General features: G+C 42.0%; 2 protein-coding genes across 5 annotated transcripts in view; one reads left to right on the top strand and one right to left on the bottom strand.

The window, feature by feature from the left end:
- Nucleotides 1-11,796, bottom strand: part of CILK1 (ciliogenesis associated kinase 1) — a 26,850-nt gene extending 15,054 nt beyond the window's left edge. The window contains exons 1-6 of one of the 4 annotated variants that reach the window (XM_063389365.1): nt 11,662-11,796; nt 11,056-11,151; nt 5,037-5,219; nt 3,061-3,115; nt 1,455-1,576; nt 112-191 (exon numbers count right to left, since the gene is read on the bottom strand). In XM_063389365.1, coding sequence (XP_063245435.1) covers nt 112-191; nt 1,455-1,576; nt 3,061-3,115; nt 5,037-5,137 — 358 coding nt within the window. In that variant the 5' untranslated portion in view covers nt 5,138-5,219; nt 11,056-11,151; nt 11,662-11,796. Of the gene's footprint in view, nt 1-111; nt 192-1,454; nt 1,577-3,060; nt 3,116-5,036; nt 5,299-9,047; nt 9,186-11,055; nt 11,477-11,661 lie in introns of those variants that run through there. The other 3 variants (XM_063389364.1, XM_063389362.1, XM_063389363.1) reach the window with 3 other exon arrangements.
- The window catches only part of FBXO9 (F-box protein 9), an 18,206-nt gene continuing 9,938 nt past the window's right edge, over nt 11,682-19,949 (top strand). The window contains exons 1-5 of the mRNA XM_063389366.1: nt 11,682-11,884; nt 15,659-15,736; nt 16,745-16,903; nt 17,331-17,388; nt 19,802-19,901. Of these exons, the coding sequence (XP_063245436.1) occupies nt 11,882-11,884; nt 15,659-15,736; nt 16,745-16,903; nt 17,331-17,388; nt 19,802-19,901 (398 nt within the window). The 5' untranslated portion in view covers nt 11,682-11,881. The remainder of the gene's footprint in view (nt 11,885-15,658; nt 15,737-16,744; nt 16,904-17,330; nt 17,389-19,801; nt 19,902-19,949) is intronic.

Genomic DNA, 19,949 nt, shown 5'->3' on the forward strand with positions numbered 1-19,949 from the left:
AGCATTCCTTCTGCTAAAGTTAGTAATGTAACTGCTTGTGTATTAATCAAAAAACTTAAAAAACACTGTCTGTCTCTAATTCAGAATGTTTATAGCTAAAATGTAACCTACCATGCTTATGAATAAATGCAAGCCCTTGCAGGATCTGATACATAATATTCCTAACTGTAGACTCAGGGAACAGTTTGTTTCTGTGGAATAAAAGCAAAGAAATAAATATTAATGATTAAATTAATACATTAGCTTATGCTATTTAATGAACCAAAGATAAAAGGTAGCAATGACAAATAAAACTGCTAGTCAGCTTTTCATACTTGCCTACTTTCTTTTCTAGCTACAGAAGAAATTATTTCCTCTACAGTCCCATAGCACAGAACTGGCCATTTAACTAAGAATTAAGGAGATAAATCACATTCTTAAAGGTTTGACTAACACAATGTTTACCAAGTCCATGCCCTAGCTAAACTGTAGAGAGTATGATGCAAAGTGTACTTTTAGAGACATCTGGGCTTTTTGTTTTCATAAGAAGGTAGGATATAAGGCATTTCTGTGAAATTCTTTTCAAATTCTTTAATTTTCTGTTATAAACTTAAACCATTTTTTTTCAAAGTTCTTGATTTCATATAATGTATATCCACATATATGTGCTCAACTAAATTACAGTTTTCTATACCTGTGTATGCATAATAACTATATTTATGCTTAAGAAGGTGTAATATATTTGTTTGAATGCCACATAAAGTAACAATAAGCTTACTTTGTTAAATCAAGGAAGATTATTTTCATCTGCCAGGCTGATACTATGGTCCATAGAGAGAAAAAATTCAAAGCAGGAAATTTTGCCCAGTTACCTTCTGGTGGATGTTATTATGGCCCAAAGGCTAAAATTAAGATGTTATTAATGCTCCAGCAAATATCAAAAAGGTAGATCTTATTCAGAATACTGACAGATGAAACAAACAGTCTTTGGTCATGTCAGTCCAAATTAGAAGGCAAAATAATTCCTGGAAGCAATTCAAAATTTGACACCTCTTGATTACTGTTCCAACTACTTTTTATTTATTCATTTATTTGACGAAGCCATGAAAGAAGAGGTGGTGATACCATTCTCTTATAAAAAAGCACCACTGGAGTACCTACATAGAAACCAGAGGTTCTAGGTCCAATGCCTCCTCAGTGTGAGGGCTGTTAAAAGCCCACTCTCCTACCTCTCAAAAGAACACCCTACTCCCCTACCACACTAATCTGGGACAAGACACTGGAAGCTCTCATTAGATTGGCTGGGATGTGCTCAAAGGTGACAGTCACAACTCCTACTGCAGCCTGCAGCTTTAGGCTGTAGTAATCCAAGCCTAAACAAATTATCCAAAATCCTCTGAACAGTATCAGGGGTGTTAAAAGCACATTGCACAAGTAATTAATTTATATCAGAAAGGCATGATGCTGTTACATACCTCTCTTTCATTAACTGATAAAGATTCTCCTTCATGTATTCAAACACAAAATACAGATGATCATTTTCCCTGATAACTTCTTTCAGCTTTACCACATTAGCATGGTTTAATTTCTTCAAAGACTAGAAACAGAAAATACAAACAGAATTTTACAAGGGTCTTAATAGAGCGAAGAGGAAAAAAAACCCCTCCAACTTATTTCACTGTTGCAGAAGAATTAATTTCAAAAACTCTTTTGTGTCTTAAATAATCAGACAAGCTCTGAGAACAAAGACCAGATCTCCAAGTATTACCACATACATATACAGTCTATGCAGCTGGTCAATTTAATGTGCTGGTCATTCAAAAGCCAGCTCTCTGCTATCACAGTAAGCAAACACCAGAACAATTGCATTTTCTCTATAATAAACTTCCCAGTGGCAGAATTCACACTCCTCTTGCACCTGCACTGCCAACAGTCAGGTTAGAGTCAAGACTAAAAACAACCCTGGAAAGACTCCCTTGGTATTGTGGATTAACCTTTGTGGGCAGCTTGTTCAGACCTCCAAGTGAGATGGGGAAAATACTCAGAAGGGCAGAAAGTGAGACAGCTCATAGGCTGAGATACAGAGTTTAATGGGTAAAGCAAAAGTCAAGCATGCAAGCAAAGAAAAATACGGAATTCATTCATTGTTTCCTGTGGGCAGGCAGGTGCTCAGCCACCTCCACTACAGCAGGGCTCCATCACACAGAATGGTTACTGGGAAATCCAATGCCATCACTCTGAAGGCCTCCAGCTTCCTCCTCCCCCCCCCCGGCTTTTGTTGCTCAGCACAATGTCACATGGGATGTCCCTTTGGCCAGCTGTCCTGGCTGTGTCCCCTCTCACCCTTTTGCCCACCTTCAGCCTACTCACTGACAGAGAAGCATGAAAAACAGAGAAGGCTTGAGGCTGTGAAAGCACTGCTCAACAGTAACTAAAACATGCCTGTGTTGTCAAGACTGTTTTGGGCAGAAATCCAAAACACAGACCCAGAGAAGCTGCTATGAAGAAAACTAACTCTACCCTAGCCAAAACTAGCAAACTTGGGTCTTCCTTCTTTTCTTTTTAGATTTTTAGTGTATTTGATGTCCATTTTTACATGGTACCATAAGAAAAATGACCTAGGTTTTCTGTATGTTTTAGAGCCTACCCTCAATGTTTCATCGGCATCAGAATTTCATGCTAAATGTGTGTCCCAAAGCCAACTAGAGAGAAACTATTGCACATACAGAAGTTAATGCTGCACAAAGGGCATGTATCCTCAAGCTCTGAAAAACAAACACCCATCAACTCCAGGTGCTGTGGCAGGAAAGCTCTCACTCACACACTCCTCGCTGCAGGGAGCAATCAGCTCTCTACAACCAAATAATTTTTGTAAGACAACAGAATTTCAGTAAGCATTTTTATAAGACTACTGACACTGCCTTCCAGTGCAGAGTCAGGAAACAGAACTGTAATGTCATATGCTACAGCTCACTTTGGGGGTAGTGTTTTGATGAAACAGTTGTAAAGAATTTGATGGTTACCACCAAAGGTGACACTGATCGTCTAATTTGAAGTAAATCATTGAACAAAACAAGTTACCTTAACCTCTCGAAGGTTCATGCACTCCTCCCAGGAATAAAATTTTCTCTTCATTCTACAAAAGTAGAGGGGAAAACAATGACTAATGCATTGAAAACATCAGCTGTTCTTAGAACCAATATCCTCACTGCACCTTAACAATTCAGTTCTTTCACCAAAATGTAGTATGTTAGTTCCTTTGTCAAAAAATTTTACATCTCTAGACAAGGTATAGTCAAATTGATTTTCTAGAATACACACTCAAATAGAATCACAGGACAATTACACAATCTTGTGTAATCCAGGATTACACAGGATTGCATTTTTCTGTATATATATCTTGCTGAAAATAATTCAGAGCTTTCAACAAGTCCAGGTATGCTGTTTTTCTTTCAGGTATGACAATGTGGTGGAGTAGAGTCTAACTGTAAAAAGAACAAGGGTAATTTTGACAGTTATGAGCAACTCAGAGGAAGGTTTTGAAACAAATCAAATGAAGATCTAATCACTTCACTGGGTCTCCAATTTTATCATATTCTCCTTGCCCTTCTTCTCTATATTTTGATTTCTCTGTAATTTTAGTATCTTGCTGCATTTCCACATTTTCCTTTGTCCACTGCTCCCCATATTTCTCCTTCCCTTGCAAGGTGCATCTATCATGGCAACTGCTTTTCAAATTCTGCTTTCCCCTTCAAGCTTAAAAGCAACTCTGCTCTAACAGAAACAAACTCTGTCAGTTCTCTCCTAAGACAGATTGTAACTCTGAACACAGTATTTGTGTGTAACATATGGTCCTGCGTGTTCACACACATTTTGATTACCAGTTCTGTGAGATGTAACTCTATGCTTTAGGACCAAAAGAATGAAGGCTCACACACAGTTGCACACAGAAGAGCACAGATTAAAACTTACAAAAATACTCAACTGAGAAGAGTCTGGATTTCAGAGGGAGTTAGGCACTCTCTAAAGATCTGAGCCTTTGCCTTTAATGATAATTCAGAATTACTTATTATTGTAGCAAGTTTCCAGTTTGAAATCAGCTCTTACAATTAGAGTACTTTAAGAACTACAAGCCCTTCACATCATGAAGGGGTCTGGATTTTTTTTTTTTTTGGATGGGGGCAGTGTTTTTGCAGTTACTGTCTTGTGCACTCAGTTAACGAGCCAATTCTCTTTTTAACAAAGGACCAGCATTAAAACCTAAGCTCAAGGAATACCTCTGGCTTGTTCTGATTTTTCTGAGTTTTTCCTATATTACAAACTGAAAATTAAAGGTGCTTCTAGCAAGGTCTGATACAGGCAAAATACCCTCAGCACAGGGGATTTAGAAAGTTGATAAAGCCAGCTATTGACTGTTCATTGTACTGAAAAAGAGCATTGTACTGAAGCTCTTTTGACAAGTCTGTCCCTTGTCATGGTTGGTATTTCAGGAAGGTGCCTGCAACGCTTTACAGCTGTCTCTTGCCATAGCTAGGACAAACAAGCCATTTACAAACTAAAGTCACTGCTGAAACAGAAGAGAAAAAAAAAATCAAGCTAATTTCTCAAGGAATTTCAAGAAAATCTTAAGCTGAAAAGACCAATATGTAACAGCATAAAAGATACTATAATGGATAATGAGATCAGTTGTGTTAATTATCAGTATTAATATTCCATTGAAAATTAGACTACAAAATATATGTTCCATGTAAGCAGCAGTGAAAGGGCTACAGATTCTAAAGCAGCATTGCAGAATACTCCAAATAATACACAAAACACGTTTGATTGCACTTAGCAGTAGAATGCTGTTACACAACAAGCCTATATATCTCACCCTCTTCACCTCCTGCTGAGGCTTTGGAGGATACAAGAAACTTTTTCATGCTGCCCAAATACAGCTCCAGATTACAAAGCTGGACAGAATGTGAAGTACTCAAAACAGCACGACCAAGTTGATGCAGACCTAGAAAGGAAAAACCTGGACTATGCATTATTAAGTAAGGTATGAAAACACTTACTTTTTAATGGCTATTAGCTCTCCAGATTCAATGCTTCTCCCTAGGAGAACAGAGCCATAGGTCCCATCACCAAGCTGTCTGATAGTTTTGTACCTATTCATGATGAGGATACTTCAGCTGCAAGTGCATTTCAGTCCTTGGCATTTCCTGGGTTTTTTCTCCTCCGAGTGTAACCAATTCTTTCTGTGGCAGCATAAATATAGAGCACTCAGGACAGTGTGAACAGTTGCAGGAATTATGATTTCAAGACTTAGCCTTCGGTCTGAAAGCACAGAACATAATCCATTTGATTTCTGCACCCTTCTGAGATTGTTTGCGGATTCTCCTCCAAGAGAACAGTCCCTGTCAGCCATACACAAACACTCGTCCTGGTCTCTCACCAGAAAGGGCCAGCCTGTATCTGGATGTAAGTGGGTATAATCCCAAAGCCAGTCCCATGCTAAAGCTAAAGGTAACTTACAGCAAGCTGGCAAGCAGCCCTGATGGGAGACACTATGATAAAGTCACAGGATAAAGTCTCACAGCCTGGAGAAAACAGTCTGCCAGCAGAAAAAATGAAGCTTTACAATATAATAGGACAGGATCTGTCCTAGCCAAACTTTTAGGTATGTAAGTCACCATCTTACAAGTCGCACTGCCATCAGTTAAACCAGTATCTTGAATTTCCATATGGTCCTATGTGAGAAAGCAGAGCCATATGCATTCCCTTAAAGTGTGCAGAGGAAGAATATCACATTCATGTCAGGTAAGACTAAATGTATTTTACCTCAGTAACTGAATGAATTAGTCTCTAGAAGTAGTGACTACATCAGATTATCTATCTGATCTTTTGTTGTGACACTGCATGAACAAAAACATCACAGAACGGTTTGCGTTGGAAGGCACCTTAAAAACCATCTAGTTCCAACCTCTATGCCATGGGCTGAGACACCTTCCAGGTTGCTCAAAGCCTGACCCAGTCTGGCCTTGAATCCTTCCAGAGATGGGGCATCCATAGAATCTCTGCTGGATAATAAAGCAAAAAACCTTCTTGTTTCTAGTTTAATGTAATTGTTGCTCCACTATAGTTTAGAAAAAATGTAATCTATTCTATGTAAACTAACCATACATTTGAAATAAAACACTTCCCCTGCAATGACGGTTTGGTCACTGCATTGTCTTATTCTTCATCTCTTAAAAAGTCAACAATATTCATGGCTTGTGGCTTCTGCCTTCTGTAACGTGTATTTTAACTACATTTTCACAATTTTCTTGTAATAGCCTTTTATCTCCCGTATTTCACAAAGCTGTATTATGATTTTAGAAATAATGGGATTATGCTGCTGGAACTCTGGACTGACATCAATGCAGAGCCAGAATCCTGTAGATGCAAGATGTTGTGGACATCCTTTATTTTCCATCTTCTAAGCCTACTAACCCTACTAATATTGATACAGGAATAAAGGCCAGGAAATTTGAAGTTAAAAGACCTTTTGACAATTTAAGCACTGTGCAGCATGTCTCTAAATCTATCTCAGACACCTGCTAGTGTCTCAGACAGGCAGGAGGAACTGCCCTCTAGCAGTACCTGTTTCTTTCCACACACTCACTACTATGGAGAACCAGGACTGAGCACCTTACATGAAAGACCTCATCCCACATTTCGTACCACCTGCCAAGGAACACAGAGCCTGTATGCAACAACAGCAGCTTGGAGTACCAGCTCCTTTTTGGCTGGTTTGCAGGTTGAGCACCTGAATAGCACAAAGCTATGTTCAATGCTCTGCATCCAGGTTAAAAAGCTTTTACCTGCTTACTCCAACTGGTCAGTGACTGGACGGCAACTCAGAAGCCTTTATTCAGAGCCTTGGCAACAAGACTTCAAACAATGACAACATCTTGTATGTTCTCCTAGTCTGAAAATCTAAAATTTATTAATATGCAAACAATTTTATACAGTAATTTCAAATCAACACAGATGGGACTTGTGGACTTTTCTGCACATACTGCCCTGACAACAGAGTTCTGAAACTGTGATCCTAACAGCTGTGATGTCTTAAAATTCAAAGACTCCTACGCTGTCCATGATTTATCATTCACATACCCCTTTCAGAAAACTGTGACTGAAGAGTGAGGAGCACACTTGCCTCATACTTGATAACCACCACAAAACTTAAGATGCTTAACACTACTGGCAATAATCATCAATGGCTGGATAGATTGCTTGTCTGATGTCTCTTGAACAGATGAACTGGTGAACCGAACTGCCTATTCCTTACTTAGGATTTAAGTCCCTCTCCTTTCCATAGCCCCCATTTTTCACAAAACTTGTATGAAGTTATCTTTGCAATTCCAGCTCTGGTGTCAAATGGGACCAAAACAGATTAACTGAAATATTTTTGAGGAATAAAACTGAGTAGATGCACCCCCCTCAAACAAAAACAAACAAAACCCCCCAAACATACAAAACCAACAAGCCCCCCCAAATCCAAAACTAACAACCCCCCCCAAATCCAACTAACAAAAAAACTCCCACAAAAAACCAATCCCCACCCAAATCAAACAAAACCCCCAAAAATAAACAAAAACCGCCCCAACCCCTACCAACAACAACAACCAAAGAACACCCCAAAACAAAAAACAAAACAAAAAACCAAAAACAAAACTACAAAAAACCCCCAAAAACAAAACAAAAACAAACAAAGAAACCACCCAAAAACCAAAAAAAAAAAAAAAAAAAAAACAAACCAAAAAAAAAAAAAAAAACCAAAAAAAAACACCCACAAACAAACAAAAAAAACCACACAAAAAACCAAACCAGTCAGAAAACACTTCTTTCAGTGAAGAATGCATGTTAAAAAGCATGTCAGGATGCACAGAAGTTAACCCAGCTCCCACGGAAGCACAAATCCACCTGTATGAAAACTCATTCACAAAATCTAAACGAAGTCTTCTCTGGTTAGCTCAATCAGCACCGTTTCTTGTTGAACTTAATAGTGAGGTTGTTTTAAAAATCTACTGTACTCGGCCTTCAGACTGTTTCGCCTGAGTCCCACTGAAACCACTTGTCTCCGACAAGTTCTGCAAGTCTCAGAACTACAACATGTATCATCTAATCTAAAAGTACAATCTACACAAATTCACATCGTTAGAGGATGTAACTATAAACTGTGAAAATATCTTGAAGTAAAAAGTGTGTTGATACTAACGAGTAAAATGTACACCCCTTATTTTCACCATGTTGTAACACCGTATTCATACTCTACAGCACCTATATACCTTTTCCCTTGCAGAAGTGAAACAGCAAAACGCCTTTAATAGCAAGCCTAATTCAATGTATCGAGAGTACTTTCTGACTGAGTACAACTGAAATCTACTATTTTGTTTATGAACCCTTTAAACACGTATCCACTCCTGTTTGAAGTGCTAAAGCACCGAGAACTGAAAGCGAAACTGGCTCGCTCTGCCACAGCCGAGAAACGCAGACAGTAAACAAACAGCATGTGCCTTTTTAAACTTGTCCTGTGCTGTGGCAATTACTCCAAGGTATAACTGGCAGGAAGCAGAGAGAAAGGCGCGGTTCAAAGCCTTGGGTGTCCATGGGTGCGGTCCCAGCGGCTGCAGCGTTTGTTACAGAGGGCTCTGGGGGTGCCCCACGAGCTGCACACCAAGGCAGGGACAGAGGTGCGATGGCGGGTGCGCCGCTCAGGCCAGGTCCCGGCTCCCGTCCGGCCTCCGCGCTGCGGCGGCGCCTCATCCCCAGCCTCGGCCCTGTACACTCAAGTGCCCCCGCTCCCGTTCCTCGCTGTGCGGGAACGCCGCTCCCCCGTGCCCGTGCCCGTGCCCGTGCCCGTGCCCGTGCCCGTGCCCGTGCCCGTGCCCGTGCCCGTGCCCGTGCCCGTGCCCGTGCCCGTGCCCGTGCCCGTGCCCGTGCCCGTGCCCGTGCCCGTGCCCGTGCCCGTGCCCGTGCCCGTGCCCGTGCCCGTGCCCGTGCCCGTGCCCGTGCCCGTGCCCGTGCCCGGCGGGACTCACCGCGGACGCGTCTCCCCGGCGCGGCCCGGCCTGCGCACAGGCCCGGAATGGCGGCGGCGCGGCCCCGCCGCCCCGCAGAGCAGCTGCGGCCCCGCGCGGGCCTCGCTCGGCCCATGGCGCGGCCCCCCCTCGCCTCGCCCCGCCCCGCCCCGGCCCCCGCGCCCCCGGCCCGGCCCGGCTCGGCCCGCCGGGGCTCCCCGCGGGGGGACAGCGCCCCACGACTGCGGCCGGGGCCGCGCCGCGTCCCTCGCAAAGGGCGCGCTGAGCTGGGTTTTAACGACAAAAAACCAAACCATCTCTGGAGCATCTCTCTTACGAGAGACTGCGGGAGCTGAGCCTGTTCGGTCTGAAGAAGCCTGGGAGAGGATTTCGTTAATGCCTAAAAAATATCTCAAAGATGGGTGCCAAGAAGATGGTGGCAGACTCTTTTCAATGGTGCCCAGTGACACGATGAGGAGCAATAGCCACAAACTGAAACACATGAGGTTCCATTAACTGTGAGGCAGAACTTCTTTACATTGAGGGTGGCAGAGTATTGGGACAGGCTGTCCAGGGAGGTCGTGGCGTGTCCCTCCCCGGAGACATTGAAAACCCACCCTGGCCATGTACCTCTGTAACCAGGTCTAGGTGACCCTGGCAAGGGGGTTGGGCTAGATGACTTCCAGAGGTCCTTACCAACCCATTAGTTCTGGGATTCTGTGAAAAAACCCAGATGAACAAACACAAATCCCACAATGGTGATAGGCCTCTCTCACATCTCAGAGAGGAGTTTAAACAACAAAACTAGAACGCAAAATACCAAACTGTGAACAAATGGGAAGAATATCGACATTTTAAGTGCTGCTAGAGGAGCCTGCCTTCCTCACCCAAGCACCAGCAGATGGTGGTCAGGGTCAGGGTCAGCCTAAGATGTAACAGAAAGGGCAGAAAAAGGAAAACAAGGAAAAAAAAAACCTGTTCTAAAACAATTAATTATCAGGATTGTAATAGTGATTCAGTAAGTGTCAGCTTTTTAGACTTCATCCCTTAGGTTTTAAAACTAAAGCAGAGAGTTAATTCCCAGGGTTTGGAAAGACGGGATGAGCTGGTGCTGTAATTCAGGAGTACAGTGTAGGACAAGACATTCATCTGCTAAAACAGGTGCAGGGAAAAACAAAGCTCTGGGTGCCACCCCACCTCCCATCTAGTCAGAGGCTAATGTTTATATTTACATGACTATATGATACAGATTCAAATTCCCCCCAACAGACAGGCATGATTCTCAGTGAAGCCAAGAGGAGCAGTGTACACTTACATGAGATTTCTGCTTTAAGCCATCCATATTATGCACCACGTGCATAATCACACATGAACACTCAGTCCAGCCACAGCCACAGGACACCGTTTTCCCGTTTTTACAGGCAAGGCTTCTTCAGTCCCAAAAAAATCATAGAATTATTCAGATTTGAAGTGGCCTTAGAAATCATATCGTTTCAATCCCCCTGCCATGGGCAGGGACACCTTTTGTAAACTAGATTGCTCAGACCCCCACCCAAACTGGCCTTGAACACTGCCGGAGATGGGGGATCCACAGCTTCTCAGGGCAACCTGTGCCAGTGCCTTACTGCCCTCACAGTAAATGATCTTTTACTAATATGTCACATTTAATATCGAAGAGTCACACCCAGGAAGGAAAAAAGCAGCTTTGAGTCCAACTCCGAGCAGCAGCACCAATGGTAACCAGTTGTAGCCACGACACCCCATCTCAAAACCTCAGGTGGTGATGCCGTGTCATCTCAACTGCTCACACTGCTCACATTGCCCACCAGCAGCACCCAGTCCCCTCTGCCCCCCGCCACCTCCGGCTGCCCGGCCAGCGATCGGCACCCTGCCCCTTGCCTCTCACTGTCTCCTCTCCACAGAGCAGCTCTACAGTCACCTGGATTTGAAACCCACTGCCGATGCCGGCTCCCACAGCTCTTGCATCCCCATTTCCTGCCCCGCTGCCCTAGCCGGAGCGCTCACCTACCCTCCAGAGCAGACGCGTCTCCTCATCCTCCTCCTGCAAACGCTCAGGGCAGAAGACATGCACAAAGGTTCACAGATCCATGCACGTGGTTTTCTTCTGGAACAAAAAGACTGTGATACGCTTTAAAAAAATTTTTTTTAGAAAACCTGAGGAGGCGTGTGCTGACAGCAGGTGATAACTGTGCTCACTGAACTGGACGGGCAAATCACCAGGGCCACCAGATTCAATGGCCTCGGCACAGCTGTTATCTCCACAGCCGCGGCACTGAGCGCTCTCCCGTTACCCCGTCGGCAATTCGCCTGTGCGAGGGTCCCGGCCTGACCGCAGTCACAGCAGAAATCGCGGCCCCCGGACATCGCCTCTTTACCTCGGCTCCCGCCCCTGGGGTCGCGCCTGCCAGGATTGGCACTCACGGAGACTACAGTTCCCGGCAGCCTTTGCTCTGCCGCCCTTCCCGTGGTGTGCCGCCGCGGACTACGCTCCCCAGCAGGCCTTGCGCGGCGCCGGCACGGGCGGCAGAGGCAGCACGGGCCGCGGTGCGCACTGGGGCGGGGAGTCTGTGTGGTCGCGCGTCGTAGCGGCCCGCGCGAGAGGCGGCGCTCTGACCTGGCGGGTTCGCCCGGGCCGTGTCCCGCCGCTCCCGCCGCCGGCTCTGCTCGCCGGGAAGATGGCTGCCGTCCGCAGGGCCCGCAGGGACTCCCGCTGCGTGGTGCGCTTCTCCGACCGAGAACTCTGCTAAGTGCCCCCCGCGGGCAGGGAGGACACACCGACCAAGCTGGGGGGCAGAGCCCCCGGAACGGAACAGCGCCGCCCGAGCGTCGGCAGTATGGTGAGCGGGCCCGGGCGGCGGGGGCTCGGCCGCCCTGCAGGGACGGCCGGACGGGACCGGGACAAGGGGGTGTGTGCGTAGGAGCGGCCCCTTGGCCGAATCGCTGGCAGGCTGCCCTGCCCTGCCCTGCCCTGCTTGTCCGTCCCCGGGCACCGGGGAATGCTTGTGGGAAACGTGCCGTGATCCTGCCCCACCGCGGTGAGACACGGCCGCCTCCCGCAGAGATGTTGATGAGGGCTGCTTGGGTTTGGAGCGATCTAGCCCTCCGTAGGAGCGCCTGAACAAAATCCCTGTGTCATTATAGGGGAGCGTGCCCTTCCTTTCGCTTTCTTCCCTCAAAAACCGTGTTGCCATAAAATCACTCAGTAATATAAAGGACTCCGTGGGCCATGGACTCGAGTTGAGTTAGTCATTTCACATACCAGAAATACTCCTTGGTTCAGTATTGCTTTATTGACTGCGTCTCAATATGGATTCAAGTATCCATGACGAGAACTCGATCATTCAAAGTTAAACCATTTATATCACACAAGAACTGTTAAAATGTCTCACCATGGTTTTAAAAGCCCGTATTTTTCAACACCGTGTTGTTTCTACCACATTTACAGAAAAATAGGGTGGCTTTCTCATTTCTTTTATAAAACCAGGAGTAATGTTGCCTGGCAGTCACTATTTCGCTTTGCCATGCTTGCTCCCCCCTGAGTTCTGGATGGTTCACACATAATACATAGCCCTGTTCAACTGGTGACACTCAGCTTCGAACTCTTTCTGATCTTGGTTTTATTTTACTGAAACAGAGATCAGAACTGTTAAAGGACCCGATGTTACAGGCAGTTTAGTGAGCGGTTAATGTACTCTGAGGAAATCAGCATGCAGTTATTGATTGCAAAACAAAACTGAACTGTGCAAATAAACTAGTTCTGCATTTGGCAAATGGTTTCTAAAGCTTTGTAAGCAAATCAGAATTGAATCTACTCAGCTGACTTCAATTTTTACAAGTTGCAGCCTAAATCAGATGGTTACTTTTGACATGTTACCTTTTGGTGGCTTGACTGCTTTCCTCATGGAAAATTAATCAAGCCAATTAGCCAGTGCACTAGGATGTCTTCCTGTCAGTCAGGATGAAGTCACCGTGACAGCTGACTTGTGTCAGGAGAAAGGCCAGCAGCACAACGATGAACAATCTAGATTTATCCCTTAAGTAGCAGTTAGAGCACAGTGTTCTGTGAATTTTAGGAACTATAAGCACAATGCAGGTATTCTCAGAGTGGGGGCAAGGAGCCCATTTGTACACATTGCAAAGTGCATTAGGTGTGATCTCATGAGCTGTCTGCTGGTGAAGGTCCTTGCTTCATAGTACCTGTGTTTACTCACTTGTCCTAGCAAAATCGTAGTGTTTCAGCAGGTCAAATAAATAGTGGAAAAGTTATTAATAGAGATCAGTTTTCTAGTTCATTCCTATGCAGTAGCAATGTGAATTACAGTACTGGTAAATTTAAAGGGGTGGCCACTTAGGCTGCTATTACTGCCACAAGACAGACCTTTGATATGAGATTGCAGAATGTGTACACAGTATAGGGAAGGTAGTGACAAAACTTCGGTTGTTATCAGTTTCATGATGGTTTTTGACAGCTTTTAGACTGTGGGCCAGGTCTTCATAGTATTTTTGGTTTGAGTTGAGAGTGTATTTAGGTTTCAAAGAGCATCAAATGACATTTTGGATGCAGTTGGTCCACTACCATGTCTGACTGTGACTCAAAAATTAAGAAGTAGGGCAGCTTAATGGAGAGGAGAGGTTGAAAATCAAGAGTTGAACAGATTAGTGAAATATAAAGTTTTTGAATGAGGTAAACTTCATCCAGCTTTCTAACATTCTAAGTAGTTTCAACGCTTAAATCAGTTTGTTTACAGACTTCAGGAATTAAAGGTTTTAATGGGCGTGCCTTTATGCACAAGAAGATAGTGTGTTGATTTAGTTTAGAAATTGCTAGTTTCTGCATTTTGCAGATAAAACCAGGCTTATTCTGCCCAAACTAGAGAGCTGACTGGTCATAATTCAGCTGCAAACCAGAAGCTGCACTCTACACAGACAGAATTAGACCTTATTTCTGTCAGCCCAGTGTCATAATAATGCACTTACAGACACCCATTTCAGAGCTACCTCATTCCTAGGCTGCCTCTGCTTGGCCAACAAAATATTCCTGGATGCTAATAATGTAGTAGGTCTGTCACAACTCACAGGGCATTAACTGTCTACAATTAAATTCTGGAACCAAAGCCCATGAAATTTGCAAGTTATTTATACTCCTTGCTGAAATTTAATGTCATTAGTGTTTTATAGTGTTCTGGCTTACCTGTTTCCTCTACTGGGAAATTAAAAATGCACGAAAATTAAAAATGAGAATGTAGAAATAGATGCAGTGTTTGTTTATCTTCAGCCAACCAACCATGTCTATCAGTTGTAAATGATGAATGATCTGGGACATCAGGGAAAACTTTTACAGATGAGGAGCCAGTAACTTTGTGGTCCTTGGGAAATCTGAAGACGTGCTAACTCCAGGGAGGTGGTCGTCAGGAAGACAAAGAGATTAAAGGTTGCCTTGCCATCATGTTTGCTAGTATTCTGTAGTTTGATCAGAACTTCCAGGTGCTCTAAAAATGGTATAAATTTTCTGAATACAAGAATACTTTGATTTCTGCACTTTGTGCAGGAGGTAGAGTTTCCTTTTTGAGAGCTTGGTAGAATCTCACTGACAATGTCGCTTGAAGTCTCTGAATACAATAGGAAGGAGTGGGAAAAAGTTTTGTTTTGGGAAAAAGTAGTGATAATCTTAATGTCAGGTTTACCTTCTTGTAATGTCTCTTTGCATTATCTACTTGCAGAACTGTAGATGTGAATTTCAGTGCAGAATGGTAGAAAAGTTGGTTTGCTTCAGCTGCAGGAAGTACCTTTAACAAATATCTTAGTTGAGATTTTGGGGTGTTTTTTCCCCCTTGCTGGCGTCTTGCTGTTGTCATTGTAGTGGCTTGTCACTGATGCTCAGAATTAATTTTCTTTTGTTTTAGTATAGATTCCATAAATCTTAGTATATTTCACTATGATAATTAATGTGCATATTTTTAAGTTTTCCGCTTAAACTAGTCGGCTTAACTTCCTTAGGTAGAGCCATGTAAGGTTTAGTCAAAGGTCTTATTTCAGGTTTTATTTGTTTAACCTGTCTCACAGCTGTACTGTAGATAAAACCAACTGTCAAGCTCTCATGCTAGCTTTTTGTTTTATTTTCCAATACATTTCTTGTTTAGTTACACATGTATATATAGAATATCTATTGCTATTCAAAGCACTTTTTTTCTGTAGCAACTATGAAACAAATCAAAACTACTGGTTATCTTTACAATAAGAAGATAGTGTTTAAATTTTAATTTGTTGAACTAAGCACATAATTGTTTAATACTGAAGCTTTTGCTCTGTGCTTTGATACAGACACTGAGTGTATTTAGTCAGGTATGCCAGTGTATTGAAGCATGGAAACCTTCAAGTGATACACAGCTAATCTGTGTTGGATTAACATGTCTAAAATGCAAAACCCATCTTCATTGAGTTAAAATGGAAGTACAACTGATCTCAGTAGTTCTAAAATTAATTTTTATCGTGGAAAGGGAAGTATGCCTATTTTTTTTTTTTTTAGTATGAGTCCATGACAGTCATTCTTTGTGAATGTGCTGTAGGGACTTATGCAGACCCTATAATCACATTTGTCTGCTCTCTACTAGGCAGAAGCTGAAGAAGATTGTCACACTGATTTGGTAAGAACCGATGACAGTGAAAGATCTGGTGAAGCAAATCTTCAGGTATGTCTCTCATGCTAGTGGGTTTTTACAAACATAGTACTACTGTGATTTAAACTGCGTCACGTATCCTCATTTGGTTACCACACATTTGTTGATCTGACAAATGCTTAATCTGTCTGCCCCTCCAAAAGTGAGATAAATTTTGCATTGTGTTCCAAGTGTCAAATTCAGTCTTCAGCTATCTGTGTAGATGAAAAGAAAGCTTGTGACAGATCTGGAATTTCTTTGAAGAGCTGTAGAAATTGGACAGCAGTTTCTGTGATCAAACTCCAGTTTAAGTTGTCACTCTCTACTGGACCAGAAAGCTGATAAAAGCGGTGTAGTAGAAAAATGTGTTCTCTTAAAGACTAGATTTCTGTGTAGTTGCTCCCCAAAAGTTGTGATGTTTGCAAGAGACATGTAAAATGTAACTTCAAAGATGCTGAAAAAAAAGCATGGCAGGAATTGTAACTTGCATTATTTCACAGAGCATAGTCCATACTTTTTAAAAGAGAAAGGAGTAAGGTCTTATTTGTATATAATATAAAGGACCATCTTTTATATTAGATATCTTAGAATGCTTGTGTACAAAACCCTGGATTTTCTAAATTTTAAAATTAGCTCTTAAAATCAGAGCTAATTGACTTCTTATGATAATTATGATAATTCTGCATAAACAAGAACAGACACGATAATGCCTGGAAAGATCACTTTTCTGTCGGATCTTAGATCATAACCATAGTACTAACAACCACTTCTTGAAACATAAGTTTTTCTTCTGAGGTGAACAGTCCAGAAAAAAGCACTTTTGCTGTTGAATGAGTCTGAAAAACTACTTGTGCACTTTTTGGTTTTAATTTACCATAAAACAGTTGCTAACTCTTAGAGCCTACATTCACTAAAGCCATCTAAGTCTTGGAAGTGTAAAGCCTAGTTGAAATTCTTCTTTATGCTTGTACTTTATAATTTCTTCTCAGAAGATATACTGTCTGAATATGTAATACTAAGTAGAATTAATCATGTTTTTAGGCAGAGCTCCAGATGTTCAGAGCTCAATGGATGTTTGAGCTTGCCCCAGGTGTGAGTTCTAGTGGGCTGGAACCTGTACCATGCAAAGCATCATCGAGAGAACCTGGACTAAAGTCTGTTGATGCCAGAGGAAAACAGGAGATAGCAAAAGAGGAAAAGGTACAGAAAAATATCCATAATTTTGAGGTTTTATTTGTCTGTATTACTGTTCCACTATAATTTTCCTAAAAGCTAATGATGAATTAAATCTGGAGAAACAACAGAAATTACTATCTCGTTCTTTCCATACTAATGTCTACATAATCGTACACTGATTTTTCTAGTGCTATGTTTGCCTTGGTGTCACCTTCACAGTCTGCTTTCTGAAAGACTGTGGGTAGGGGGGAGCAGCATGAATATAGACAGTTGTTTGACTGGGAATTTCAGTTATGTCTTGTAGCTCATGGGTATGTCTTCTCTATTTATGGAATTATTTTATCTCTGTCATAGGTACAGTAGGTAAGATCAAAAATAATTCTAAGTCAAGTGATGTTGCACTTGTGTTTATAAGGAATTAAAGAAGTGCTCTGTGTAATTTATTGTGCAGGCAAAAGAACTTTTCCTGAAGGCAGTGGAAGAAGAAAGAAATGGAGCCCTTTATGAAGGTAATGTGGAAGTCTAGAATGAACACCCTTATTGTAAAGCAATCTAACACCCTGTGATTTGTGGGCAAATCTGCATGGTGGCAGTCAACTTAAACTACAGGCTAACAGTGGTTTGAGAGCTCTGTCATTCAGATAAGCAAACAAACATGCCATAGAAGGAACCATCACATCACAACTCTAAGGTTGAGGTAAAGCAAAAATGAGATCAAGGAAGGCAAAATAACAGTATCTTGAAATACTGCAGTTGAATGGAGCACTGGATTGCTTCTTCATATAGAAGTTCTCTTTATGTGATTTCTGTAACATGAAATTAGCCTAATAATTAATCAAGGCAATAAACAATATTTCCTGTGCTCACAGTTCCCATCATTCCTCTGTGAACAAAACTACTTAATCTGTGGAATGCTTTAATTCTTTGTTGTTTGGTTGTGATGGTTTCCTGGTGCCCTTTTTTTTTGGTTTGGTTTGGACTTTTTGTGGTTTTTTGTTGTTGTTGTTTGTTTTTGGTTTTTTTTTGAGAGGTCTGTTTGGGTTTGGGTGTTTTTGTTGTTTTTGTATTAACACAGCATGTTAAAATAGCATTTTCAAGAGTTCCTGCAGTGAACATTCAAATCTGGTAGTCTTTGAGGTTGGTCATAAATATTTAATGTGCTTAGCTTGCTTACCTGCACTCTTGCTATCAGCAGTAGTAAAAATGGAAAATTAAAGTTTTCTTTCTCATATTTAGTTTTCAGAATCTAGGGGGTAAGAAGTCTGTCCTAACTTCCAAGTCCTGTAGGTCAGTAGTGGAGATACCAATTTTCTGTTCCTTTCATGCAAGAAAGAAAGCGAAACAGAATGTATGTGCCATCCTGCTCATCCACCAGAGGGTTTGGCCACCGTGTTTAAAGTACAGGTGCAAAATAAGTTAAGATACAGAAATCTGAGAGAACTCTGGAAGCTCCTGAACTCAGCCACCTGCTGAATACAAAATTTCCACTCCACCATGGAAATTTTCCTTCATTTTCAAGGGATTTCTGGTTGTTGTTTCATATCTCATATTAAGTGAGAGAAATATGAGTCCCCTGTAATTAATAAAATCAGTTGTCTCAGTTTCTAATTTGTTATATGTTTTTACAGGGCAAAATTACTTCAGGCTAAGATGTGGGTGTTCAGTAAAGGATTAAATGCACAGTAAAAAGTATGTCAGAACTAAAAATCTGGTACATATTTAGGAAATCACATAGATTGTGAAGGTTCTTTCTGAATAAATTTTTAAAAAGGTGAGCAAAGCAGTCTGTTTAAACACAGTGTATATAAAATGAAAGTTGTGGCTTCATCTGCTTCAGTGCACTCCTTGTATGTTAAACATAGCAGCAAAGAAATAGTATCTAGCAGTTCCATTCACAAAAGTGTTTCAGACATCTGGATTACATGAATATGAATTCATCTTTCTCAATTGAATTTGATTTGAGACTTAGAGAAACTAAACTGAACTATCTCTGCACATAGATCTATATGAGACCTTAGAGGCATGGTCCTACACCAGGCACAGATACATTACTGAGCACATGTTGGGACATCTGTTTTCAGACCAGGCTTTTATTTGCTGACCTGGCCCAGGTCACCAGAATCCAGCCTGCTTCTGGAATCTGCTACCTGACGTTTGTGAGACAGTCATTTGCTGCAGCTTGTTCTTGCTTAAGTACAGTAGAGGCCTTGTCTGCAAGATTAAATGCTAAAGTTGAGGCTGATCTCTATTTAGCTGGCTGCTGGTATTTCTCATGCTCAACAGCCAAAGGATACTATTTATCAGTCACTGGCCCTGACATGAACTCAAGGAAACAGGAACAATTACTAGCCCTAAACGCGAGTTTCTCAGACTCATCAGACAAATTCTGAGCTCCACACTCATTGACATTTTATTTGAGTTTTGGTTTTAAGAGTGCAGGCTGAAGAAGAATAACAATTTGTTGCCACAGTGATAGTCCTGAACCCCTTTCTGTAGTCAGTGTTTGTATGATCTTTGTAGTGCTAAAGGCAGAAGGATTTCTGTGTATGTGAGAAAAGTGTGCAGAATCCAGGCTGTCAGGTTTTCCTTCAGGAGTTAGTAATGTTTTAACGTAAAATTTTCTAATCCATAGTTGAATTTGTGGTAATTAAGGTAAATTTGTAAAAGCTGAAACACATCTGAGATAACTCTTTATTCTGAAAAAGTACATGAAGGTTTTAGTTTTGAAAAGAGTTACTTACTGTTCCTCTCTTCTGTATTGAATTTAAACCTAACAGTTTAGACTAAATAAGCTTTCCTAGGCAAAGACATTTTCCACCTTTTTAGTGACTTTAGCAGAAAGCATCTCTCTGAAAACATTCTTTGCTTTGATAAACTAGTATGGACATCAGATATGTTTGAACATCAAACCTTTGTTTTCAGCCATCAAGTTTTATCGTCTAGCCATGCAGCTTGTACCTGATATAGAGTTTAAGATCACCTACACACGATCTCCAGATGCTGATGGAGTTGGAAAGAGGTGGTAAGTATGAAGTTTTACTAATGAAGTGCATAGGAGTACTGAAAGATG

The sequence above is a fragment of the Prinia subflava genome, chromosome 2 (assembly GCF_021018805.1).
Source record: "Prinia subflava isolate CZ2003 ecotype Zambia chromosome 2, Cam_Psub_1.2, whole genome shotgun sequence".
NCBI lineage: Eukaryota > Metazoa > Chordata > Aves > Passeriformes > Cisticolidae > Prinia > Prinia subflava.